This window comes from Genypterus blacodes, unplaced genomic scaffold (assembly GCF_046128005.1).
Source record: "Genypterus blacodes isolate CSIRO-AG114 ecotype Tasmania unplaced genomic scaffold, CSIRO-AGI_Gbla_v1 ptg000128l_1, whole genome shotgun sequence".
In the NCBI taxonomy this organism is placed as follows: Eukaryota; Metazoa; Chordata; class Actinopteri; order Ophidiiformes; family Ophidiidae; genus Genypterus; species Genypterus blacodes.
The window spans coordinates 102,719-130,579 of NW_027466930.1; the positions used below are offsets into that span (position 1 = coordinate 102,719).

Consider the following 27,861-nt stretch of genomic DNA (forward strand, 5'->3'; position numbering starts at 1 on the left):
AGGTTGGAAAATAAGAATAATGCAAGCAAATCACCGATATTTAAAAACTTCGGAAATTTCCATAGAGATTAACACCTGCTTACACCGTGCCAAAAAATAATAATAAGCAATATGAGATTCCCAATGTAGGATTAATTCCAAGGCTTTTGGTATTTACATGTATTAATGCTGTTGAATCCAGCCCCTGTATCTGTCTGAGGAGCTGTATATACATCATAAGTCATATTTACATAAGTCAAGAAACACTTTGGTTACAGAGATCACACTGCCTTTTAATCTGTTTCAAAGGATGTTTGCGTCTGTGGGGCTAACAACCTTGAGATTTGTGAAGTTTAGCTTGTTAGCATAAAACTCTCAAGCTAATAAGTGTGTGGCAGTGTTGAGCCACTCAGAGTCACTCAGCTGGGCTCATCACAGCTGGGTTGCTTTTTGCTGTGGTTTGATATTTTGCTGATAAGGATCCATTGATTGATCGTCGCATCTCTGTAGCGCCACCTGCTGATCCACTCTGATTTGGGGGGGGAAACCTTTGAGCCCCCGAAAAATACCACAATTTACTTCATGTGCGGTTGCAACCTCAACTTCAAGTCATGTCTGATGTTGTGCGGCGGGCGGTGGGAGAGTTGCGGAGGCCGGCCCGGGGTCCAGCAGGTTGGAGGGGGGAGGAGGAGGTTTATTCCACCCACTGCACAATCTTAAAGACTGCGGCTTGAATGCACATTGAAGTGTACTTTCAGTGCATACAGGTGGTTCACTTTGTGCCCTGACATGTTCCTTGCTGCGTCTAAAGCAGATCTGAGAAGTGCTGTTGTTTCCTGCACAATAGAAGCAGGCATTTGAAGACGCTGATGTTCGGGCCTAATGAACAGGAGAAGGCTGCTTTGTGCCTGCGTGAGTCACAATGCAAATAGTATTGCTTTAGTCGGGTGTAGTGACCAAAAGCAGCAGGTTAAGCTCCACCAATGTGATGATATTTCCATGAATAAACACCAAAAAGAGAAAATCAAGTGACTGCTAGATGACTATCACGACTCCAAGGATCCACAACAGATTGATTTCCTTTTTGAAATGTCAATTATGTGTTTCATTATGGGAAATACTACAAATGAATTCTATTAAAAATGTGTAAAAGATGTAGTTTGACATTCAGAGTGCTGCACCTTCTGTTCCGAGGCCTTACAGGTGTTTACAGATGTCCGGGTGAGGATCTGCAGGTTTGTGCTACCTGGAGATACAAATCCAGTCCTGTAATCCCAATTCATAGTGCATCTACCTATCAGATGCTCCGTGGCTCTCTTCACCCATCTGCCATTGATGATGATTATCTCAAGCCGGTGCCATATCTCCTTCATCGCCACGGCCAAGTCAGGGATTGTTTGATCAAATACATCTCGGCACAGCTGACAGAGAATGCCTAGAGTGGCAGAAACACATGCAGAAGGCACTGTTGAATTAAGAGATACAGATAAGGAAGTGATTTCATTTTCTCTGTTCATGTGTCACACTAAATCGTTGACATTTATCTTTCGCTGCCACGTATTGACTGACAAGCAATCTTCACGACAGCGTTAGGCAATAGGTGTTACGCATAGAGGCGACTGAAGCAAAATGCAGGTAAAATGCCCGAGCCTCCATCGCAGAGCTCTTCAGAGAGGAGAGCTCTGACATAGCGGTTGTAAGCAGGCCTGTTGACCTTCGACAGAACAATGCTCGTGCTTGTGAGAGAGGAACAGAGCGTGAGGCGACGGTGAAAACGGGTTTCTGCTTCTTCTTCTGTGGCGTAGAGACATACAGTGTGTCGCTAACTAACAAGAGCGTGTCGCCGATTAGTTAACGACACGAGAGGGAGGACAAAATGAGCGGCGTCATGGATCAGGCGTTGTGTGCGATGTTCCCCCAAAAGGCCTGAATGTCTGCATCCAATTTCCTTAATCAAGGAGGTCTCAGATCCGGAGCTGCTCCCTGGGTGTCACTGCCTTGTTAGGACAGGTAAATGCAGGACAGGGGTGTGTGTGTGTGTGTGTGTGAATTGTACTTGCAGGATAGACGCTCTACCTCTTTGGTACTCACCATCCAAACACAGCGTGGGTTTGAGTACGGAGGCTTTTTGTCCCAGATTTAGAAATGCTGACCGATAAACATGAAAGACAGGTTCCTACCTACTAATGTGTGTGTGTGTGTGTGTGTGCGTGTGTGTGTGTGTGTGTGTGTGAGTACAGTGTGTTTGCTTTGTTTATTTGTCCTCTTTTTTTCATATGCATCTGTGTTTGCGCTTGGATTTGTGTTTCTTGGCGCTCCAGCCAGTGCCGTGGGCCCGTGAGCCCCTGAGTATTACCATCAGGTGCATGTGAAGCAGGTAGCTCAGCCGGTCTTCAGCCAGCCGGTGAACCCGCTCTGAAACTGTACACCTGCGCTGAAAGGACGAGTCGCCATTTCAGCGCTGTCTGTTTGGATCAGCGTTCCCTGTGGCGCTGTGCCGTCTTTGAGAGCCCCTCTGTTAGGAATCTATTCCTTGGCCCCTGACTCTCTCTCCCTCTGCGGGCACAATGGGCCCTTTGTACCTACACACACACACACACACACACACACTGCCACTGTAGAACCTTGCTGCGTATTTTCTGCAATTATACAGGATTCCACCTGAGCCTTTCCCCCGCTCCTTCCCGCCTCATTGGAGAGAAATGCAATCGAATCGAGGCGGAAAAACGCAGTGAAATGAGGAGCGGTGAAGAGGCTTGCAGGAATTAGATTGTGGCGTTGATAAGTTCCATATAGAGCGAGTAAACATGTTCTTATCTTGTTATCCAGCTTGCACATTAACACATAGCGTGTGGAGGAGGAGGTGCAGGAGGAGGAGGAGGAGGGTTTTGAAGGGATGAATCGAATCCATTCTGTGTGGCTTTTCCCGCTCTGCGCTCTTTGTCTCTCGTTCCTGTTTTCCCGTCCTGCACAGAACACTGGCGCACGTGCAAAGGACAACGGTGAGGTCAGAAGTAGGAGCCATTTTCCCCGGTACCTTTCTAAACGCTCCTGAAACGAGCGCGCGGTGATTACCGGCCCTAATGTGTGGCGTTTAAGGAGCGGTTTCCGAGAGCAGAGTTAAACGCCGGTGCCCTCTGTGAAGTATTAATGATGTGGATGGATGAATCGGGTCGGCACAAACCTGTTGACGACAGCCGCGGCCGCTCTCCCTCTCTTAAGGCTGCGGCCAGACATCAGGCTTAACCGCGTGGCAAATTGGACATGCTTGTTGGCTGTAGCTTCAATTTATGTGCACTCTCTATTGCAGTTAGTCCATCTTCATTATTGAAATGGCCTCTCGTCAGGTCTTGACGGAGTGGTGGAGATGGTGACGACGAGGGAGAGGGGGGGGGGGGGGGCGGGGGGGCGAGCGAGCAAGCAAGCAGGAGAATCATGAATAATGTGGAAAATAAACACATTTGAGGCATCGGAGCTGACTGTCAGGAGGGGTGTGGGGAGCCTGGCTTTCCTCTCTCTCTCTCTCTCTCTCTCTCTCTCTCTCTCTCTCTCTCTCTCTCTCTCTCTCTCCCCTCTTCTCTCACTCACTCTCTCTCTCTCTCTCTTTCTTCATGTGAGTGTTATGTACAGCCTGTGCCAGTGGATGCTGATGCTGTGGATCCTGAGCCTTGGGGCTTTGTGTAACACATACAATTTGGGTTAACCACACACACACACACACACACACGCAAGCACACGCGCACACACACACACAGTCCTCACTACTGCAGCTCTGGCAGAACCTCAGTGGCCAGACTAGCATCCCAGCTGTGTGCTTTGAATGAACTGTGCTGTGTCACCGCCGCTCTGGAGCCGCTCTGCTTGTTGGCTGCAGTCAATTTTAATAGGCTGCAGCCAACAACCTTTCCTTTCCCTCAGTCCCCCGGATTGCTGCATTAGTAAGGCCCGGGCTTAACCGAGCCTCATCTGGGTCAGTCGGTTCAGGAGGGGATATGCAATCCCATTTCATGCTTTGTCCGAGGGGATATCTTTATTGCCAGATGTAGAATTTCAATTGTCAGTATGCCGAATTGATACATCTTGACCTCAAAAGCACGTCTTAGCTCTGTAAATGCAATATGCACTTAAGCCTGAGCTCAGAGGAGAAGAGGTTTTGTTTGGCTCTAGCTACAGGGTCCTTATACCTGCTGCACACATGAGCAGATGCGATGGCTCATAAGGTAATTACCTACTGACCCAGTGTGTTTGCAACTGTAAGCAGCGCCGGGGGTTCCCCCTCCGGTAACTCGGGCCAGCCATCAACTTATGACATTTAGAAGCGGCGGGATGAAAGAGACGGCACTCCTTTGTAGTCGGCCGGACACCAGCTCTTACGTCTCAGTGTCTACCGTCTGTCTTAATCTCATAGCCGCCCCCCCCTCCCCTTCTTTCACACTACGAGGAGATCCTGTTATTAGATCCCCTCCCCTGGCTCGTTTGTCTTCCTGCAGCAGAGCTCTGGACTGCAGGAGAGAGAGAGATAGGAGGAGGAAATAGAGGAAGGAAAGCGAGAGAAATACAACGTAAACAACATCACAACCGCAACGTCAAATGTTCTTGGTTTACCTGCCAAGAGTCTCTTGTTTCCTCATTACCTTTTCACACTGGATTCAAATGCTTTTTCTTTGCGCCGTCGTGCCACCGCACCCAATTTCAGGTCTCTCTCTCTCCTTCTCTCTCCCTCTCTCCTTCTCTCTCCCTCTCTCCTTCTCTCTCCCTCTCTCCCTGCTTCAATGAATTGTTTTCCGTCACACGGTCGCCCAGTAGGCCACCCGTCCACGCACATGCAGCCGCTCAATCAACCCCCGCCCCCACTTTGCACCGCCGTCACTTGCGACAGTAAAAAAAGTATTGTCAGTGTTCTCAGTTTTCCGTCACCGCCTCAGTCACGTCTTTATTAATCTCGCCCCCCTGCGAGCGGGGTTGGTTGTCTTGCCGCCGAGGCACACAGAAGACAGGCAGTCGGCTAATTACAATAAACAAATATGCTCAGAGCCGCCTATGTAAGGTTCCCATAGGTTAACAACTGTGCTATAAATGTTAAATGAAGCTTAAAATAGGATTGTGTGGCGTACAGTTGCCATAGTGATCTCAGCTGTGATTCTTTGTGTACTTTCTTGGCAAAGTTAAAATGAATCTTGGGCGAGGATCTGCGATACAGTGACAGTAGAAATGAGTGATTGTTTGGTCCCACAGGACTTCTTTCATGTCTCTATCGTGTTTTTTTTTAAATCTCTGTAACTTTGTGATCGTCTGTTTCTACCCTCACCATCTTTCCTCTAATGAACTCTAATGTTCTGTTCCTGCTGCTCTGCTTTCTTACATGCACTGACGCATCTCTTTGTCTCTCTGTCTCTCTCTGCCTCTTCCACAGGTGGGACAGTCAGAATGATGCGTAGGAGGAGCCGCACTCAGACGTATTGATGGATGCGTTAACGGACCGCAGTCTCACTCTGATCGTGAAGACTTCAGAAGCAGATAATGCAAATTCAGCGGAGACCACAGGTGAGGACGCTTCCTCTCTCTCCACGGCCGTTGGACATAATTTCTTTTCAATTTGCTTCCCTTTTAAATCTGTCATTATTTAAACAGTTACAGGCACTTTGTGTTGAGCTAATAGAAAAAGAAAATGTAGGGATTTTGGATTATTATCACATATTCTTTAAAGTAAATGAAAGCTTAATGGAAAATGGTTCTCTGGCAGACAAGACAATTAAGAATTACCAAATAAAGTGGACCAGGCTTCCTGCAATCAGCCTTTTAACCCTACACTACTAGTTCTTACACTCTGTGACAGGATATAGAGAAAGTGAGCACATCCTGTCATTTTTTTTTGTAAGGAAAGGTGCAAAGGAACCATTAGATATTAAGCTTTTTAAGAAGCTATTGTTCCTCCTCCATGTTAAAGCCTCCGCAGCTCATAAGTACGTCGTCTACGGTTGCTCATGAAAAGGTGCAAACCTGAGGAAAAAGGTGAAACCAGTAATTCTCTCACTCTGGTCCCTGTTCATTAATATGGTGTAATGTAACATGGAAGCTAACATACATTCCTTTCTCTCCTGCGGTTTGTTTAAGTGACACGTTTGCAGTGCAGCTCTTTTCTCCCCACTGAGCTTTCAAACGCACACTGATACTCATTCGTCCTCCTCCACCCCCCCTCCCCACTATAGTTTGCCGCTCCCCAGCACCTTCCACCATTCCTGGACGGGGCTTTATCTTGATATTTCAGCTCCGGTCTGGCTAAGCGGGGGCTGACTGGTCTCCACTGAGAGAATCACACAGATTATCCCCGGCACTGTGCTGCTCCTTCAGAGGCGCTGCAAGGAAGAAAGGAAGAGAGAGAGAGAGAGGGAGAGAGAGAGAGAGATAGGACAGAGGAGGAGAGCAGGAAAAAGAGCGGGAGATGGAAGGGTGAAAACGGCTCCATTGAGCAGGAATAGGGCAGCTCTCTGAGGAGGACGGTCATGAATCATCCTGCAGTTACTCACCACTTATTATGAACATCCTGCACCGGCTGGATTGATTTCTCCTCCACCATTCACAAAATGTCATATAGTGAAGATGTAGCAGTAGGTAGCGAGCGGCTCTTGAGGCTGACCTACCAGCTGGATGAGCGAACGCCCCGGGTGGCTGAGCTGCAGAATGGCTAGCTCGGCAGTTTGTGGCCCGCTAAAAGCCTCCGTGTAACAGGGATAAGAAGGAGGGGACGGCGGAGGGGAAGGGAGATAAGCGTGAGAAGCGAGCAGGGAGGAATAGATTTCAAAAAGCCATTTACAGGAAGAAGAAGAAGAAGAAGAAGAAGAAGAAAACGTCACGTCAGCTTTTTTTCCATTTACATTATTCTTAATCATTTGATGTTTGTCTTGTTTTATTCTCTAGGCCGCACGGAATGAGCATATGGTCCTCATATGGAGACGCTTCTAGAATAGAGTTGGTCTTAAGTTGTGTGTTTGTCTTCTCTAAACACTGCAGGTGTTTAAGACTTCAACCAAAGCCCCCAATTCTGTTCAAATTTTCACAGATTCCCTGTTTTTCGTTTTTGATTATTTCTGAACTCCTCCGCCTTCTTATTTTCAATTTTTTTTATCCAATTATATCAGAAAAACTAAACCATAAAACATTAACATTGTAGCAGCAATTTATCATTATTTTGACCAAATAAAGCTACAGCCTGCTGAATTCACAACAAGTCAACAACACAATGTGTCATTATTTTGATCACAAAGCTTCACCACAGAGCATGTGTGTGTGTGTGTGTGTGTGTTTGTGTGAGGCAGTATATGCTGACTTTCTGAGTTTTTTCCACCAACTTTGCTGTCTCAGGCGGCCTTTTCGCTGCGCTCGTCTCTCTTCTCATCTCCTTTCTCCGACGCTGTTGTAATTACGCATCCACACATACGTGACGCAGCCGCTTCCCTCCATACACACACACTTCTGCGTCTGTGCTTGCTTTAATCTGACACACAAGACATAGCCGACAGTTCCACTCATGTTTTCGATGCATTTCATCCAAATTCAAACAGCGTTCAACTATAAATTCTGCTTTTATGATTGAATTCTGAGATTCCCTCTGTGTTTTCCGCATCGCTGCAGTCATAGGGCTCTCTACTAGATGCTGTGTGTGTGCAACCATTTACCTGTGCATGTGTGTGTGTGTGTGTGTGTATGTGTGTGTGTGCCCTGATGAATCCATATGCAGCATCTGACACACTAATAGATGAAGCCACGGACGCCAACTTGCCTCTCTCCTCATGTCCGTGTTCATGTCCCTCGCTATGGGCTTGTTTCCCTGCAGGGCGGCCTGGCACAGGGCGGGGCGGCCTGGCACAGGGCGGAGCGGCCTTACCTCAGGTGGAGGAAGCCCCGAATGTCACCTAGTGGAAAGACTGCAGAGAGAGAGAGAGAGAGAGAGAGAGAGAGAGAGAGAGAGCTCAGAGTGCTAACTGGTCTGGTCTGGTCTGGTCTAGTTTGGCGGTGGTCTGGCTGTCTAGCATGGCTGCGATTGGCAGGGCTGGGGATCAGAAGATCACCACCACCTGCCAGCAGCCAGGGTCGGTCCATATGCTCGGTGGTGAATGTCAACGCCAGCTTGCATGGGCTGTGTCACATCCAGCTTCAGCTCCCATTCAAGCAGCACTCTGCCAAGTAATTGTGAAACTATAACTCACAGTTTTCTCAGGATGTATGTTGCTTGTAGGTAATTAGGATATGAGCTGTTCCCTCTGTCGGCTCGATATTAAATTCTGGCAGCCGTATGTATTTTGGTTGTTTCTCTTGTTTATGTTTACCAGCTTAGATGCGGTAGAGTAACATTACGCTGCACCGTATCCCAGAATATGAGGCTGCCATTCCCCCTTTGACCTCTAATGTCAAACTCGATTTGTCAGCTACAGTCATTGCTGTGAGACCCTTCTGTGTGTGAGAGCCAGTGTGTGTGCGTGAGTGTGTGTGTGTACCTGTCTGACTGACTGATCTGCAGCACATTCTGAACAGCTGAAGAACTAATGGTCCAGCTGGAGACAGATGGCCTCTCGATAACACTATACCCCCAAGCCAATACTCACACTGTATCACTCTCCTCCTCGTGCACACACACACACACACGCAGACACACACACACACACACACACGCATGTATACAAGCCCACACATACACACCAAGCGACCGCGCACATGCACACACTGGATAGGATAGATTGTTAATCCATTTTAAACCCTAAGGAAACACATTTCTCCAAATTAGTTTAATGTTTCACAGCTATTTTGAACATTCTTTTGGCAGGATTAGGTGACAGCTTAAGTTTCATGCGAGCGCTGGGGGATAACCGAAGTTTATTTCTCCCCCTTTTGTAATTTTCTTTCTGCTGTAGCGTTGCTTTTGTGTCAGACTAATGAAAGAGATTCAGAGTCATTTCTTTCTTTGTCTTTTGATGTTGGGGAAATATTTGTAGATACACAAACGCTGCTTTTTACCACAATTTCACTTTGTCCATGCTTTGGACATCATATATGATATCTGAGTGCGCCGGCTAGCCATCACCTTTCACACAGTGGCCAAGGCTAAGTATAAAATGCACTTCAGAATGCAGTTAAGATTGTTCAATGGAGGAAAGTGCATGTCTGTCCTTCTGAGTCGACACAGAACATGTTTTAATAACATGCCTTTGTGCAGCGGTCATTATTGCCGGCAGATTGAAGGGAAGGGGACTGATGCCTAATGTCTCTCTGTGCTGCGGCAGAGGAGGAGTCTCTTCCTGCTAAGAGGTCTTCCATGAAGGATTGACAGTAGCAGCATTGTATGTTTGTCTCCATGTTCCGGTTGCTCCCGTGTGTCTGGAGGCCGCAGACCCAGAGGGAAATTTCATTACCCCGTTAAATCACTTTTTAAATCATATCCATATTCAAAGATTTACTCAGCCACGTTTAATATCGCTGTATCCGCAAGCACTTACCACCACCCCCAATATGATGAGGTGAATCCACTCCAAAAATGGGGCGGGGGAATTCTATTTAACCTTTATGAAGGTACAAAATATTGAGGTTGTATTTCTGGCGTGGCCTTAAAGAAAGTGTGAGGCAGCAGCAGCAGCTTGGGGAGTATAGAGGGAGGCAGGTGTAGATGATAAGATGATATTGGTTGTACAGTTTCCAACATATGGGCCTGTCGTGTCCCATGTGTACGTACCTGCCTCCACTGCTGTCATCTAATTATGCAGAGCAAACAAAGCTATCTGCCTGCTGCTACAAGCCCTCTTCTGTGGGTTTTGATTGTTTCTCATCAGATGGATCTCTTCAACTGATTAAGACACTGTCACAATCCACGCGTAGAAAATCACCAAATCCTACTTTCAATTGAGTCATTACGGCTATTGTTGCCGCCAATCAGGGTAATTTGTGGTATCGGGTTGCTAAGAACAAAGTTGGATCTGCTGGCGTTCTAATGAAATGGTTAAAGGACGAGGGAGGAAAGCAAGATGGCTGAATTAATTTGATACTATATATTGATTTCGCATGGACGCAGAAAAACTCCGATGCCTTAGCAAGACTTCATTTTTGTGAAGTATCATATTTCTGTTTTAACATCATTAGTAACTCAATTTCCAACACTTGGTTTCGTGTCCTTTAATGAAAACTGCCGTATTCCATCCTGATCCAAACCCTGTTATCATCCCAGTTAATTGCTTATATCAAAGTATTTGTCAATATTTACAAGCAAATCATATTTTTCTACCCCTTTTATTTACATTACAGCATTACAAATAAAGATCCTAAGAGTCCAGCCTACAGAAACCCACTGCCTCCACTCCTGACTCACTTCCTGTTGTATCTGAGTTACTACATCTTTCCTTTTGTTCCACTTTTACATTAATAAGCATGCAACTGTCATTATCTAACTTGACATTGCTAATAACTCTTTTTGAAATCTTGTACCAAAACTGAATTATAAATGTTGAAGCCTGGCATCACAAAGTGACATTTTATGCTCTAGGGGGTTAATTGACACTAATTGCGTTTCACCAGCCCAGAGGGAATGTCAGTGGAGCTGCAGAGTAAAAACAGTGGGATTTAACTTCAGACGTATTTACTTTTCTGAAGAGTTGAAACCTTTCTGTGTCATTTTTTTCCAGGGGTATGTGAGCAGAGTGGTGATCTGAGTCTGAGTGGACCCGTGGATGCTGCTCTTCCTCCGTCCTCGCCTCCTGCTGCTGCTGCAGAGACATCACAGAGGGCCTGCACAACACAGAGGACCACGCCCACATCGCCAACCCTTCCCCTGCCTCTTGGCACCGACCCTTCTCTTGGCCTGGCTGTGGCCCCCTGCCTGCCTTCCCATGAGGTCCCAGCTATAGCCCCCCACCTCCCCGCTACTACATCACTTTCTACTCCGCCCGTATCCTCCTGGAGCCCAACGAGCGACACCCAGAAGACCTCTCTGCCACTGCCCATCACGCTCCCTCTGTCTACTACAATGATGGAGCCTAGCACTGTGTCAGCCCTGACAGAGGAGTGTCTTCTGCAGCCTAGTCGCACCTGCCTCGGCTGCTTTATTGAGACGCGGGATGCCACCGACCCCAATTCCATCCCGAATACGCCTCACGACCCTATCACCAACCCTGACCCAGAGACCGGGCTAAGTGTTAGGATAGGGGATGTGGGTCGGGAGGACTTCTCTGACATCAACAATATCAGCATTCAGTGCCTGAGCCATGCTGGGGAGGCAGTGAGTCACTATGGAGAGCAGCTCCTCTCTGATCAGCTGCTTAGCTTTCCTCTGCCTAAAGCCCCCGGTGAGGGTAAAAGAGCGGATGGGAACAAAACAACTGAGGACTGCGATGACCCTGAGGATGACGCAACAGCAAAGAACTTGTACGAAGGGCTGTTGCTAGACAAGGTGAGCGGAGAAGAGGTTCTGTTAGCAAACGCGGGTCAGGACTGGGGCTACTTTGAGTCCTTTATAAGTGAGAGCAAGATGGAACTGTTGGACCTTTGTTCTAAGAATGAACTGTCAGTCAATCTCTTCTCAGAGGAAGACGTTGACAATCTGTTTGACGATGAAGATGATGACTCTACTTTGAGCAGTGATGTTTGTTCACTGAAAATCCGTTACGAGTCTTTCCAGGACAACATGAGGGAAAAGACCAACGTGCTCCAGGAGGAGACGCAGTTCAACTTTTTCCCCAGCGTCCTGGCCAACTGTGCCAAGAAAGAGGAAGGAGGAGGAGTAGGAGTCCTGAGGAGGAGTGGCGAAGAGCTTCAGCCCAAAAGTGACGAGCTGATCCTGGGGACGGGGCAGGAAGCGAAGGCGGGGGACTGCAGCGGTGGAAGCCCTCTGGATGGCTCCCAAGGATCGCCCATGTCCACTCCCAAAGTTAGCTACCTAATAGACTTCAATTCCACAGAGGAGTCTGGTGAATTCAGTGATGACAGCTCCTGCACGGGCTCCTCCTTAGACACCCTGCAGGAGGGCAAACTGAAAAAAGGCCACTCAAAGAGATTCCTCAGCCCCTCCAACCCTCTCAACTATGGCTTACGCTCCAAAAGGAAGGTTCGATACAGTGAGGACTACTTATATGATGTTGACTCGCTTGAAAGTGAGAAGAACGCAGAGAAAAAAGAGAAAGCTCCCACTGGTCAGAAAGAGGAGGAAGATGTAGACTGGTGCCCCAAAAAGCGCCGGAAATCCTGTCGTAAGGAGCCGCCTGTGGTCATCAAGTATATCATCATAAACAGGTTCAAAGGGGAGAGACACATGTCAGTGAAAGTGGGCAAATTGGACCCTGTGGAAGAGGTGAGCTTAAGCACTGACGCAGTGAGCAAGTATAAGACACTGGCTCCTCTGAAGGATTTCTGGCAGGAGAGGCAAAGAGAGAGACAGGAACAGCTTAAACTGGCTGGCAGAGATAAACAACAGCGCGGTTTTCATCTAAATGGGCGCCATCATCGGCCTTTTAATTCCAGTCATCCCAAAAGGAAATACAAGATAGCAAACAGGCTTAAGGTACAGAGGATCCACACTGTGGAGCAATCAGTAACAGCACAGGTCTCCTCACTCTGTGATCAGGGCCAGGGAGGTGTGACTAAAGAGGAGACCACCCCCGCCGCAGGAGGAATAACAGCAGTACCAGGCCTCCCAGTCACATTGGACACAAACTCCATCACGTACACAGTCAAAGCCAAGAGCCGCTCCCTGGAGAGGGAGGAGAGGGAGGGGAGGAGATTGGGAGGAAGTAAAACAGTCAGGATAAGGAAATTCAAAAGTGAAGCAAGGCTGAGGAGCCAGAAAATGAAACAGGCAGAAGGGAAAGAGGGGAGGAGCGTGACAAATGAAACGGATGCCTGTGTCGCTGCAGCACAGATTGAGGACCCTACTGCTGGGTTACAAGAGGCAGGCGTCAGCTCAACCACAGTCAACCCCCATTTCTCTGACAGTGCCACCCCGGCTCACACATCCGAGGAGAAATTCTCCTTTGTTTCCTCCACATGTTCTCCCGAAAAAGCACCCACCTCAGAGGAGGTGGAGGCGGGTGTCCCTGTCATCCCGGGGGGCTACCTGCAGACCCTGTTAGATGCTACAGACTCCTCTGGTGGAGCAGCTATCTCCTATTTCCCCCAGCAGCCCTCTAGGCAGCAGTATCCTCTGGGCCTGTCCCTGGAGGAGAAACAGTTTTCTTCTCTGCAGCTGGCTCAGAGCTGTGTCCTCTCTCCCCCCTCCGAGTCAGAGCTCCAGCAGTCTCCCCAGAATTGCCCCAGCTTCCCCCAGATGTGGCACCCGCAGCCCTGCACAAGTCACAGCCAGAGCTTTGGGCCCGAGACCCCCGAGACTTCCATCTTACCGAGCAACTTCCCCGCTGCAGTGCCCCTGAATGACAACCTGCCAGTGTCTAACTACAGCCAGCTGAGTCCTGAGGCTGACAGGTTGCTTTATGAGAAGAGCTACCTGGCCGATGCTGGGCTACAGCCTGGGGCAGATCTGCAAGTGTGTCAGTCTGCCTGTGTGGATGGCCAGGTGCAATACCAGAGAGGGTCCCTGTGCACAGACAATGGCAGGCTTATCAGCTATGACTCAGTGGGCTCTCTGTCAGCCTCCTCTAGCAATTACAGCTCCCTCAGCCTCAAGTCCTGTGAGCGAGAGGGTGAGGAAGAGGGCCGAGACAGCTTCCTAGCTCACTGCAGTCCTAAAGTGGTGATTCAGCAGAGTGTGGATGCCCTTACCCCACTACGGGAGTCCTCCGACCTGCTAGATATCTCCAACTTCACCCCGGACAAGTTTAGACACTCGTCACTGTCAGAGCTTTCCCCTCCCGAGACCCCCAACCTGTCCCCCCAGGTGGTGGGGCGTGAGATGAAGATGACAGGGAATGTTGGAGAATACCAAGACATGAATGATATGAATATTGACTGCAATAGGGAGGTAAAGTGGAACTGTGACGTTATGCAGCAACAAGAGCACACAGGAAACGCTTACACAGTGGAGGACAGTCAGTTTACGCTGCACAACTTTAACAGCCAGGATGTCATATGTTTAGATAAGAAAGAGTTTGATGAACAGACTGGTGAGATGTTAGATGGGGTGAAAAGTATAAAGTCAAAGAGGAAAGGCAATTGCAAACAGGCAACTGCAGGACAGGGCCCAAAGAAAGTACGAGCTCCCAGAGCTCCCAAGTCCGAAAAGGTCAAAGCCCCTAAACAGAACTCACGTTCCACCAAAAAGATAAAGGCCATGTTAGAGGGGAAAGCAGCAAAGAACCAGGCAGGTGGTGGTGGTGGCCCATCCCTGACTGACAGTAGCAGCACTGGGGACTGGTCTGGCACAGGCTGGTCAGAGAGCAACAGTCTGGTTGGGGATGACCAGAGAGAATTTGAGGAGCCCTCCAACATTCTGTCCAACATTGTCTCTGGCATGGCCGAGGTCCAGAGATTCATGATGGCCTCTATTGAGCCACTGTGGAACCCCATGTCTGAGGCCTGTATGCCCTCCGAGGCCAATAGCCTCAACCTAAAGACTCTGAAAATCTTGGCAGGCACCGAGGCAGACCTGAAGAAAAAAGGAGCTGGGCTAACAGGCGCCGGGAGAGGCAGAAAGACAGGGGGAAAGGGAGGGAAGAACCAGGCCAAATTTAACCCCTCGCACCCCTTATTCCCACAGCTGGCTTTGGGCTGTAACATGTTTGATAAACCCAACTTTATTAACCCCGGGCCTGCACACAAAAAGCTGTACCGCCACAAGACCAGTGCAAAGTTCCCACGGATCGAGACACTGAAGGGGAAGCGAGCTGAGAGAGACCCAAATAAGGACATAGCACTGATGACCTCTTTTGAGAAACTGAGGTAATATTTTGTTATCAGCTGCTGTTGCACCCCCCTCTCACTCCCTCCCCAACCCCACCCACCCACCCCAGCGCCCCGCCCTGCCCTGCCCCGCCCCGCCCCGCCCCACCCTGCCCCACCCCGCCCCCACTACCTGCTCAGCCCTCCCTCCCAAGCATACCTACACTGACGCTATGCCAGAGCTGCATGAATACTACGCCCCCCCCTGCCCCCCACCCCTCCGATTACTCCCACTTCCTTTTAACCCCTGAAGAGGAAATTAATATCTGCATGAAAAACTTCTTGTACTTTGCAAACTACCTATTGAGTGATTGTGTCAAGCTTGATTGAGATTTGAAATGACCATGGCTGCATTTTTTCTTGCTTTTGTTGTTTCTGCTTTGTTTGTTTTTTATAGTCGTTTTGATTTTGATTTTTGTCTGAAAAAAAGAATAAGCCTTGAAAACAGTTCTGTCGCCTTTTGAGGAACTTTGTTTTTGTATTTTCTCAGCAAAACTAGCTACCCTGAATTATGTATTTATTCCCCCTTTCCCTAAAGATGTAGCTATATACATAAATGCATTGAGTGACATCTACGCACCCCCTCCTCCTCATCTGTTTTTGTATGCAGAATATGGATGTCCTGTTGTTGCTGTCCTTCATACACTGCCTGGCTCATTTCAAGAGGGAAACCTTAACCTTAATGAGCCCTATTTAAGCCCGAGACATCTTGAATACACAAGATGGGACCATTTTGTATTGATGACATATCAGACGTTGTCTTTTATCCCTCAAAGTTGGAACGACACCCCGTTTGCTTTTATCTTGCATTTCTGTTTCTCCTTGAGTTGAGAGGAACTGGTTATCTAAATTAACATTTTTACACCTTGCAAATTCATAAAAGCGCCACCCTCAGAGTATTTTTGTCAATGTTGTTGTACAGGGACATGCAATATTTGCAAAAAAGATGATTATAAACTTAAAATCAATGTGCCAAAAGTAACAATGCTGTGTAAATGACCTCTTATACTATATGCGTAAATATTGGCTGTTCCTCTTTTCTATCCATTGGAATATTGGCTGCTTGGGTTGGAGACTCCTTACAGAGACTTGCCACTCCAGGAATTCTTCATTTGGGACTTTTCTCTCTTCTCTGATGAAAGGCACCAACAGCTGGCAGTGGTACACCACCACTCACTAAACCAAATCAGAAAGACTCTGAATTCTCTGTGTTTCCCCCACTTTGTTTGCCAAATTCAATTTACCTCAACATCGCCTGGCATGAAGAAGCAACAAAAGAGAGGCAAAGGGGAGAACTGCTCTGAAGGCTACTGTGAAGGAGGAAGATGAGAAAATAGATGTTGGAACGAGCTTTCTCTGGACCAAGGAGAGTGTAGTGCAGATGTTTGAGGGTAAGCAAGGAAATGATTTGTCAGTCGGGGCTGTGCCTCACTGAATGGCTGTTTTGTATTGCAAATTCAAGGCAGTTTATTACTCATATGGATGCTGATGCACGCATCAGTCATAAATGGACTTTGCATTACATTACATTTTTGCAGTTAGATTTAATGTGAATGTGAAAGCAGTTTTCAATACAAATGGAATCAGTAATATTGTAAATGAAGGAAAGCATGTCTTTGCATTAGCTCCACATGAGAATCTTACTCCTATCATACCCGAAATGGTAATATGAACAGTAATTTTGAAAATATTCTCATGTATTTTATTTTCTAACACTGCCATATTTCATCTGTTTTTATTTTAGTTTGTCAAAATCACTGAATACACTTTATTTCTTATCTGTGCTTATCTCATATTGGATGGTTCAAATCATTTGGCAGAAATGACACCATTAATTGAAGCCAAATAAGGACAAAAAGTGTAATATTACTATCTGGTCCTGTTTTTTAAGGCCAAATTAAATGAATTGCAATGTTTGGGCTTGTTTACCACCCACTGCTTTGAAATGGACATCGTCAGAAATCCATCTTAAAATGGACCATACATTGAGGTTTAGTCTGTTATAATTTGCTGAAAACAAAAGGCACTTCTATACTAAAGGGCCTTCAGGTGAAACATGGAGAGCATTCAGTGCTTACTGGTGTGAATATGTCTTTTCCAAACATGTACACACGGCTCGAGTCTGTTCTTTCACTCGTCAACAATAAATGCTGCTCTGAATGCAGCAGTAATCAAATAAGACCCGCGGAAATGTGCCAACACGTTAAAGCTTGATTTAAATAGAAATACAGGCTATGTCACACAGGTGATGGGAATTGATTCCGTCCATATGGCAAGAATCATAATGTTTTTCTGTCTCTTTTTTTTTCTTCTCTTCTCTCTGCCATGATCCTCTGTTTCTTTTCTCCAGTGTATCAGGGTTAGGACCAAGACAAGCTGCTGATGGGAAGCTCCACATGGGCTGCAAGCCTATTTAGTCTGCCTTCTCTCATTTCTGCCTATTGTCAAATTGAATGTACTTCTCTTGAGTTCATGGAGTTTCTTTAATTCTTTTTTTTTTTGTTTTGAAAACGTGCCACTGTTGAGCTGCCTCATGTTAATGGTGCTAAGAAAGCTGACAATTGTTTTTGTTTTGTTTTTGTTTTGTTTTTTTGTTTATTTTCCCAGCATTATCAAAAAAGAAATGCAAAATAGATTAGGTACCTAACCCTCATTATGAATGTATATTATATTGTTATGTTTGATGTATTCACTTCATGATTCTTTGACATTGATTGGAATTACTTTTGCTCTTTTCATTAAAAGAATACCGAGCTTTATATATACTGTCTAGAGTTGTTACCAGAAGGAATCTTAATGAACTCTTGACACTACAAAATCTTGTATATTTTTTGTGTGCCAATTTGTAACATATTTTGTAAGTGTATATTTTTCTTAGAAAGTGCTGTGAAGTATTTGTGTGTGTGAGTAACCTTTTATGCGCCTCTCTGGGCAGTGGAAAGGATATACAATGACAAGCTCTGGTTTTAAAAACCAAAATATGAAAGTATCAACAGAAAATTAGAAATATTTACATTTTGTTGGGAGTTTTGTAATAAGACCATGATCTTGTTGTGAGAGTGTTGTGTTACTGTGCAAAACACAAATAAGCAAAGAAAAAAAAGGAAAACTTGGAAAAAATATAATTTGTGAACAATTTGCTGTTTTATAGATTTTCATGTAAATTATTTGAGTATTATTTTGTTTTTTGTTTTGTTGTAACTGTTGCAAAGGTTTTAAATATTTGTGATCAAGCCTGTATGGTGATAATGTAATATTGGTAACTTGCTGAGTTTTGTAATAATGTTTATGGAGTAAATATACAAATTAAAATAAGATTTTGAATGCTGCTTTCTGAAGAGCGTTGGGCTGTGTTCTTTCCACTCACCCATTACTGTGGACATTAAAATCTCTACTATAAACCTACTTAGTCTATTGGAATTCCTAATTACAAAAGGTGGTTAGGGCATCCAATTTAGTGAAAACAAAACCATTTCGAAGATTGAAATCGTACCAAACTCCATCCCCATTATACAGTCCTATTACTAAAGCAGAATATTCTGTTATAGCTCATGCTCTTGCCAGAAATGTGTTAGGTGTAAATGTAGCTGTAATATTTACAATTAGTCTACCGCTGTTGGTTATATTAGAAGATTCTTGGACGGAAGGCGTTTTAGTTTCTGCTTGACTCCAGCTTCAGCTCATGTTATTTTAATGTCGTATCTAATTAGCACTCAGGGTCAGGCATTGCTGGAGTGACTGCTCATCCATAACTCTGAGCTGGGCTGCGGTGGTCCACACTGCAACTCATTCTGGCATGCTTAATTGGAGCTGGAGATACTGTCTTAGACCATAAACAGATCCTGTGATGTATGCCTCCAAAATTGTCAGGTGGTATTAGCATTGTTTTTGTTCTTTAGTCACCCATAACAGATGAGGGAACAGGCAAATTATAAGATGGAATGTCTAATGCAATGGATCAGGTACACCTGCGGTTATTAAATGAGACCCCGGTTGTTTTGTCAGTGGTGTTCACATTGCTTAGACAGCCATAAATGACTCTCTCCTGAGGACAAATGTTTCCTTTTAGACATTACTCACATGATAGTGTTAGATCTTTCAACAGATGTGTGTCTATTTTGAAAGACTTATTCTTTATCTACAAAGAAGAAAATTACAGATTTAATGTAAAACCCAGGTACACACAGATTTGTTGTTTTCAATCGCTTAAAGATACAGTAACATAGATTTCCATGGAGGTGTTTTTTTCGTCCACTGCGATTTGCACATGTAATTTCTTGTAAAAATAGTTCAACTAGATTGCTGATAATTAACACGAGTGGACCAGTGAAGAGCACGATGCTGTGGCCTTTAGAGGAGGGTTAGATATGACGCAAGGAGAGAAAGGCTGTGATATTGTTTCCAAATGCCCTGAATAATTTACTTGGTCATTAATAGTAATACATTGGTGTTATTATAGAGTCTCATAGCTACAACTGTATGCATAATATTGAAGATGTGCAGCTTGTGTTGTGGTTTTTTTGGCACACCTTTATTGTTTGCCAAACATTTAGTTATCTTCCAGTTTTTATCCATTTTTAATCTTTCTACTGTGCTTCCATGCGTTCTTTATCTTCTGACACTCAGTTTAGTAGAAGTAACCTTTTAATTAAAGAGTGTACTTTTTAATTAGAAAGTAGAATTGGAAACAATGTTAGAAAAAAAATTATAATAACAACCCAAAATAATTAAGCTATTTTTCCTTTTTTATTTCAATAATATTGCTGTGGTAAACACCTCATAATTAGCTAGGAAAGGGTCAAATAATATAAAATAGAATGACCCTTTGATATGATCACAATACTTTGATCTCAATAACATTCTTTATTTAGTGCTGTTTATGCTGAGGCTAGCTTGTAACGTTTTAACTCTCACTGCCTTGACCACAAGATCTCTGGTTTTAACTATCGGCGCTCCGAATACGTTACAATTGACACAATAATGTAAAATAGAATCATTTGTATTTCAAACCGCATAGCGGCGCTACAGCTGAGTAGCGGCACGCCGTCCAAAACACCGTTTTCCTCGTGCATGGTCAGGATGACTACTTCCCCGGGCTCAGTCTTTCAGGCACATCTTCCTATGAGGCGGCGTACATGCTACATAGCCCCGCCTCATTCTGCATGACTGACAGAAGCAACAGCCAATCGTTACTCTGAACCGCCGGGGCATTTTGTGCTGGAAGTACCTGCGAGATTTCACTCAGGGGGGAAATATGACCTTTTTCCTAGTTTCCGGAAGATCTTTGTAGCTACTAAAAGAAAGAAAATGGAATCTTGAAATCGCACTCAGCTAAACGTCCAAGCAGATCCCACAGATTACCAGGCGAACATCTGGATAGTTACGATCACATTCCTACTGTTAGTACCCAACAGGTAACGTGATGCTTGTTTTTGAAATTTAGTGGCAGCTTGTTTATCCTTTTCAGCCTTTACTTACGCTAGCTAGTCTGCTAACGTTAGCTAGCCTGCGTTCACGGACATCATTAGTTGACGTCGTTGATTACTTAGCTCGCGGTGATGCTAACGTAACACTGACAGAGACGTAATGTGTTTATAAAACGACGTTGATGTCTTCCACCAATACCTGATTGTGACGAACACATGTAGAAGAACTGGTTAAATGAGCGTTTATTCCACAGATGTAAGCTAGTTAACAGAGAAATGCTAGGTTGGCGATAGCTTGACAGTTGAGCTACTAGGCTAGGTTATGTAGAAGCTAAGTGCTATCCAAACAAACCCGGTTGTGTGACATTCACTACGTATCCTGCCGTAACTCGGCCAAAGTGGGGGCAAATCTGTCACTTAACTTCGTGGCGTCTGTAGTTATGTGTCAGCAGTCTTCTCTGTCCCAACCTGTCGCTTATTTGCTAAAGCTTGTGTTTGAGAGACGATAGACCTAGCAGCCGTGTTAGCACGCTAAACGCTGGCTAACGTTAGCTAAAGTAGACGGTGCCATTTTGTTTTTAGCAATCTTGACTTTGACTAACTTACAGTTTCTGTCAAAGGATTAAGCAAAGCACAAATGTCACAGATTTACAGATTGACGTCACAGCGTAACGATTTCAACACCGGTATGTTTTCATCAGCTGAGCCTTCTAAACTGTTCCTATGGCTACCGTGTATTCCGTTAATGTTAGCGTGTCACTGCTTTGTTACTTCATAGATGTAAACAGGCCGGACATTAATAGTTGTTGTTGTTTTGTCGTGAGTGACCCATGGTAAACTCTGTGATGAGCCCGAGGCCTCCCGTGTTGACTTGACCTTTGGCAGTCAGTCACACTGAATGGAGTCACTAGTTTGGAAGCATCAAGGTGGCATGGACGTGGTTTAGGTGCAGATGCTTGATTAGTGAAGCACAATAAATAAGTTTGGTGCCCGGAGTGATATTTCTAGTGATGTAGTGTCAATCTGTGAGCAACTTTGCCTGTAGACACGCATGTTTAGATGGAGGAATCTAAGCGTATCAATCAGTTACTCACTTATATATTGATTCTTCACTCTTCTCTTTGCAGTAACGGGGATTGCTGGTGACTGGAGAACCTTCCTGGACCCTCACCCTTCTGTATCAATGGAAGGGTCTGACAGTTTAGAGCAGAATGGCAGCGACCAGCCGGAGTCCCAGCGTAGATGGCAGCTGGACCGCTTGGACCGGGAGGAGGCCTTCTACCAGTTTGTCAACAATCTTAGTGACGAGGATTACCGACTCATGAGAGACAACAATCTGCTCGGAACTCCAGGTAATCATTGTGTGACTTTGGCTGACCAATCACTGACTTGTGTGTCACTTTAGGCAGTTGACACACACCGAGGCACAGAAGTTAGTCAAAAGTTTCAGAAGAGTTCCACTGCCCTTGGATTAGATATCTTTGTTTAGGTTTTGGGTCACCTCACATGTTTTTTCAAATGTACATAAATCCTAGTTTCCCAATGGAATCAGATCTTTTCCTCTAAGAGAGCTGCCTTGGTTTTGTTACTTTGCTTTAAAGGCAACAGGCTGTGGACCGCTGAAGATGCCCAGTGAGAGAGGAAATGTTAGTTTGGTGCATCCTTTAGCAGAGCGTCCGGCAGCGGAGGGCTCTGAATGGACAGTGGCGTGTCCTGGTAAGTCTGGAGGTCTTGTCCTGTCACTGTGTTCAAAGAGACAAAGCAGCTCTATGGCTCAATACGGTACACATATCGTCATTGTGTTTTGCAATGTGTTAAGCTGTCACTCCCCCCCCCCCCCCCCCCCTGTAGTGGCGTTCTCTTAGCTCTATGCTGAGTGTCATAAAAAGTGGAAGTGAGTGAATCACTTGACACCACTTTCCAGGAAAGGGAAACCTACAACGACAGAGAGAGATTCTGTTTCGCAAAAATCTATAATTGACGGCGGTTGTTTTCAAACCTTTTCTTTCAGGCGAGGTCACGGAGGACGAGCTGTTCAGCCGACTTCAGCAAATCAAAGATGGCCCAGAGCAGCAGACCAACCCCCCCAGCACAGAGAGGGCAGACGACACGGGCGGTAAGAGTTGAGCCTTTTTCTGCCGTGTGGTTTCAAGTTCAGATCTACGTTGTCTCTTATTTCCCACTTCACTACATCCATTTTCAGAGCCAGCAGAAGCCCCAGAGGATCCTGCCAGTGGAGATAGTCTCCTGGATTGGCTGAATACGGTGAGGCGCACAGGAAACACAACCAGAACAGGTCACCGTGGTAACCAGTCATGGCGGGCTGTGAGCCAGACCAACCCTAACAGTGGAGACTTCCGCTTCAGCCTGGAAATTAGTGTAAACCGCAACCTGGCTGAACAACAGGCAGGTGCTGAGGGGGCGCAGGAGTCTCCAGAAGGCCCCGAGGTCACGGCCATCGCCCAACCACCGGTCCCAATGGAGACGGAAGTAGTGGAAGAACCAGTTGTAGAAGAGTTGGCTGTCATTGTGGAACCGGAGCCTGAATTAGAAGAGGTAGTCCCACAGGAGATGCTTACAGAGCCTCCCAGCTCACCTCCTGGCCAAGCAGTCCAGGCCCCAGCAGCCCCTGCCCCGGCAGTCCAGCCCCCGGCCCCAGCGGTCCAGCCCCCGGCCCCAGCGGTCCAGCTCCCGGCCCCGGCCCCAGCAGTCCAACCCCCGGCCCCAGCAGTCCAACCCCCGGCCCCAGCAGTCCAACCCCCGGCCCCGGCCCCAGCAGTCCAGGCCCCAGCTGTCCAGCCCCTGGCCCAGCCCCCGGCCCAGTCCCCGGCTCAGCCCCCGGTCCAGGCCCCAGTTTCTCCACCCCGCAGAGGACAAAGGAGAGCTCGCAGTCCCAGTCCAGAACCACGTAGAACTAGGGCCCGTACAGCTAGGAGCCGCTCCCCTCTCAATTTAGATCAGTTGGACGGTCTCCCTAATCCACGTCACACACTACGTTCTCAAGCCCCAACTCCAGCACCCAACGCTCCCGCTGTGCTTCCAGTGGAGGGCAGTTCAAGGACTCGACAACATGTTCTCACCAGGCAGGGTGCTACTGACTATGATGTCCAACCCTCTCGGGCTGAGGCAGAGTCGGCCCCAGAGGCCCCGAACGCTGCCGCCCAGGAAGAAGACAGCGCGGCAGCGGCCGCTGGGCGACGCCCGCCCACCATCATGCTGGATCTCCAGGTGCGTCGCGTGCGTCCAGGTGAATATCGACAGAGGGACAGCATTGCCAGTCGTACCCGTTCACGTTCCCAGAACTCAAACAACACCTTTTTGTATGAGAGTGAGCGCGGTGGTTTTCGCAGGACTTTCTCCCGCTCGGAGCGAGCTGGTGTGAGGACCTATGTCAGCACCATCCGCATCCCTATTCGTAGAATCTCTGATGCAGGTTTGGGAGAGGCGACCTCAGTGGCACTTCAGTCTATGATTCGGCAGATCATGACAGGTTTTGGTGAACTCAGCTACCTCATGGATTCGGACTCTGATTCTTCAGATTCAAACCGTGGTGGAGCTAACACACCAGTGGATTTGGCCGAAACCCTCAATAACCCAGATGCTGCTGCTTCCGCTGCTACGGCTCCCGCTCCCGACGTGGACGCACCGGCAGCGGCTACTGGAGTCAGAGCAAGGACAGACGAGACGTATGCAGATGAGGGCCTAGCGACCGGTTCAACTACTGCCGGTGGCAGAGCCCGACCTAGACCACCCATCAGCCTAGAGGAGCCCAGCTCACTGCCCTTCCTTCGCCTTGCACATTTCTTCCTCCTAAATGATGATGATGAGGACCAGCCCCAAGGGCTGACCAAGGAGCAGATTGACAACCTCTCCATGCGCAATTTTGGAGAGAGCGATGCCTTGAAGACTTGCAGTGTCTGTATAACGGAGTATGCAGAAGGTAACAAGCTACGGAAGCTGCCCTGCTCTCATGAGTACCACGTGCACTGCATCGATCGCTGGCTGTCAGAAAACTCCACCTGCCCCATCTGCCGCAGGGCTGTGCTGGTGTCTGCCAACAGAGAGAGTGTGGTGTAGTGCCAGGAGTGGGACAGGCTTACACAACTGGCCAAGGCATTCTCTAAAGAGAGAACACACTTTTTATCTCACCTTAAATAGTAATAAATAGTAATAAAAGTAAATATCTCAAGTCAATAAGAGGTTCTGCGGAAGTCTGTCCTTGCTGTTGCTGAAACTTATTTCCCATCATACCATGTGAGTTTTATCATAATGTAGTCACAGGTTTTACTTTGGGTGCTTCACTCACTGGCAGATGTAGAATCTCTGTTGAAGCAGTGATTTACTGGCTGCTTGTGATAAAGCGGCCCGGCGTAAGAGACGAGCAATGCATGCTGTTTGTATCAACCTTTAGAGACCAAGCAGTTTGTCGTATTGCACGAAGCCATGTTCACTAACTCAGACACCACAGACCTGTTTGTCAAAGCGAAGAACCCCCCTGGGTACAGATACATCAGGCACTTCATTACTGATTTGTATAAGCTCTCCTCTATGCGCTTTGTATACTGTAAGGTGGGTACTGGTACATTTCTAAGTTACTCGCATCAGTTCAAAGTATTAGCTGTAAATAAGCTTGTAAAAAGAATTCTGAAACGTAGTTTGTATAATTTAATAGGTGTTAAATTGTTATGGCCGAGCTCATTAAGATTTGGATTGTATTGGCCACATTTTCAAATAACCATCCAGACATTTGTTGTGAAATATGCAAGTGGTATCAGTAAACACAAAGCAGATTTATTTAGACATGTCAGTCCAAGGTTAGTGGGAGAGAGAGAGAGGGAGAGAGACCTCGCTCTTCTCCCTTAGTCCGCCTGACAAACCCTTTGGAGTGGCATAGACCCTTAAAGTGTCATTGTGTGCTGAATTGTTTTGGAACATGGATTTTTTGTACAGGCATAAGGAAAAAGATGAATGCAGCAAATTACTTTTTTGGAATCCATACATTTGTTTTGGAATCGTGTAGTATCTTTATTTGCTGACTGTGCCGAGTTGTGTTCATTCCTAACCTAAGGGATGTCTCAGTATGAGCAGTATAGATAACAGGGTTATCAAGTTCAATTCTTAGCATGTGAATTTTGAAACTACAAAAATAAACATGATGGCATTTGCTTCCCCCCGTTCTCACTTTTAAAATGATTTTCTTTCTATTTTGTTTGTGTTAATAATGTGGAATGATTTCTCAGTTGTTGTCTGATCCTGTATTCTTCCACACAAATAATGGTTCCTCTGTTATTGACTGACAAGTTCTCTGAGCTGGTATTGGCACTGAGTGAAATGACCTAAAAAACCATTGAGAATTCATTGAAATACAGGCATGCCTTAAGTTAAGATAGAACCAATTCTGTATATACCACCTCTATGTCCGCCGCCCTGTTGTACATGTTTATCTTTTCTGTTTATTAATCCAAAGGTTTGAGTTTTGGACGCTTACCAAGTCTGAGATAATCACATCTTTGTCCTTTTTCTGTCTCGGTCTGTGAGGCTCCAGCCGGGCCCACCTTCTGTCCCGTGAGCAAATGCTTCATATCAGTGTGCAATACATACAAATGCATAAGCGAAAGTTGGGGAATACAAACATGATATAAATGTATACTATTGTTTTAAACTGCTAATGGTTAAAAATCTTAAATGAAGACTTATTACTTTTTAAAAAAAATGTTTTGAAGTTCCTTATTTTATTCATAAGTTCTCTAGGTTTTATAGCACTGTTGAACAGGAACACTGTCTTAAGGAAGAAAAAGGGCATCACTCTCATGCCACCCTGTCATGTTTCTCGTTTCACAGTTTGATGTCTTTGCCATAGTTATATTGCCCCTTTGTGGGATATTATGGTTGAAATACAAGAAGTTGTCATTGTCGATTACCATCAATTTGTAAATGTACAGTATGTTACCCTGTTGGCCATGATTCCCTACTTCTTGGCCTTGTTCTTCTGTGACTTACCCGGTGCAGTATGTGGACTGGGTGTTACCTGCAACTAACCTCTGAATTAAACAAGTGTTTATGCTAAAAATATTTTTTAGGCATGCATTCTATACACTCACTGTGCTCATTCTATAATGAACAAGACTTTATTCTGCATTCAGGAGCATACGGTTTTAGTTTTGCCCTTTATTCTTTTGCTGTATGTTCATTTTCCTCTTTGCCTCAGCTAGACTGGTCCTGTTCATATTTTTTTAGCTGTTCATACTTGGGAGTTTTCCTATTTATTACACACTCTTCTTAAATTTGATTCTAAAAATTGTGAAATATGAGCCTAATGTTAGTGTTGAGTGCAAGAAGAGGGTGGTTGAAGTGTTTGTTTCCCACCAGTGTTAACAGTATTAAAGATCACAGCCATGTTGCTTCACATGATTCATTTTGTCCACTGACGCTCGGAGAAGGAAAGCCCTCCTACATTTTTGAAAGGAGAAAAAAAACACACCAAGAACTTCCAGGAACATCATTACAGCACCGGAAACCAGAATTGGAATGATTCATTTTTGCTTCCAGAGAAACACTGGAGGCGTTTCCTCAATCTAAATCAACACGATTAGAAGTAATTTAATAATGAGTTCCAGATTAAACTGCGTGTCAGCACCAGAAGAGTTTTTGATGTAACATTGCTGGATCAAATCTCATCGGATTGTTGTCTCGTCATTTACGAGGTCATAATGATCTTGTAGGACGTAACTAGTCGTATCCTATTCATTGTCACCTTTGACGAAACCGCTCCTACATTTACAGTGCACCCGTATTCTGGCCTTTGTGGTAAATGCATTGAAACGGAACTTGGCGAAGTTAGCGCAAGGATACACAGGTGACTATGTCCGTTTTCCAGAATAAGGGCAAGATTAGCGTGAGGATACACAAGCGACAAGTTTCAAGTTTATTTGTCGTTTGCACAGTAAAACACAGGGACATACTGTACATTGCAATTCTTTGTGACGTGGCAACAGCATTTGTGTGCAATTTGTGCAAAGTACTACGCATTAAAGAAAATGGAATAAAAGTGCAGACCAGACTGAATAACAACAGAATGAAAAAGTGTATATACAGACTATTACGAATAAATAAATCTAAAGTGGGCTGAGTTCCAATAAAAACAGAGTGCAAAGGGATAATATAAATAAATATAAAGTCACTCGTTCAAGGAGCCTGATGACCCGGGGGAAGAAACTGTTTATGAGTCTGGTATCGGTGCCCGGATGCTCCATTAGTGTCTACCAGATGGCAGAAGGGTAAATTTTATTGAATGAATTTAGTGAATTTTATTTTACAGCCACTTACATTTGCACACATCTAGTCAGACTTTAACTTTAAAACAGTCTCAATATGACACTTAAAGTACCTGGTTTTGTTTAAGTGTGTAGTCACAGTTGTATACCTTGAATTACCATCTCATTTTAAAAAACAGATGTTATCAGTTTTCAGTTTATTCTGAAAAACGGACGTAGTCACCTGTGTATCAAGTTCCGTTTCAATGCATTTACCACAAAGGCTAGAATACGCGTGCCCTGTAAATACAGACTGTCATGGAGGTGCAAAAGAC

At 45.7% G+C, this 27,861-nt stretch overlaps 2 protein-coding genes and 1 long non-coding RNA gene across 6 annotated transcripts; 2 read left to right on the top strand and 1 right to left on the bottom strand.

The window, feature by feature from the left end:
* Positions 1-228: 228 nt before the first annotated feature.
* On the bottom strand, positions 229-21,459 carry LOC143010421 (uncharacterized). 3 transcript variants are annotated; one of them, XR_012964799.1, is made up of 5 exons: positions 21,368-21,459; positions 7,760-7,904; positions 6,507-7,474; positions 3,164-6,335; positions 230-1,414 (listed from the first exon to the last, which is right to left on the bottom strand). It is a non-coding gene; the product is annotated as an uncharacterized LOC143010421 (long non-coding RNA). The 3 variants fall into 3 exon arrangements; XR_012964800.1 differs by having other exon boundaries at positions 230-887; positions 1,161-1,414; positions 6,507-7,904; XR_012964798.1 differs by having other exon boundaries at positions 229-1,414; positions 6,507-7,904.
* nexmifb (neurite extension and migration factor b) lies at positions 5,442-14,851 on the top strand. The gene is made up of 2 exons (XM_076162724.1): positions 5,442-5,523; positions 10,647-14,851. The coding sequence occupies exons 1-2, from the start codon at positions 5,442-5,444 to the stop codon at positions 14,849-14,851; spliced, it is 4,287 nt and encodes a 1,428-aa protein (XP_076018839.1).
* Positions 21,457-26,679, top strand: rlim (ring finger protein, LIM domain interacting). 2 transcript variants are annotated; one of them, XM_076162727.1, is made up of 4 exons: positions 21,537-21,625; positions 21,875-21,989; positions 22,285-22,389; positions 22,477-26,679. In XM_076162727.1, the coding sequence occupies exons 2-4, from the start codon at positions 21,899-21,901 to the stop codon at positions 24,348-24,350; spliced, it is 2,070 nt and encodes a 689-aa protein (XP_076018842.1). In that variant the 5' UTR covers positions 21,537-21,625; positions 21,875-21,898; the 3' UTR covers positions 24,351-26,679. The 2 variants fall into 2 exon arrangements, with proteins under 2 accessions (XP_076018841.1, XP_076018842.1); XM_076162726.1 differs by lacking the exon at positions 21,875-21,989 and having other exon boundaries at positions 21,457-21,625.
* Positions 26,680-27,861: the final 1,182 nt, after the last annotated feature.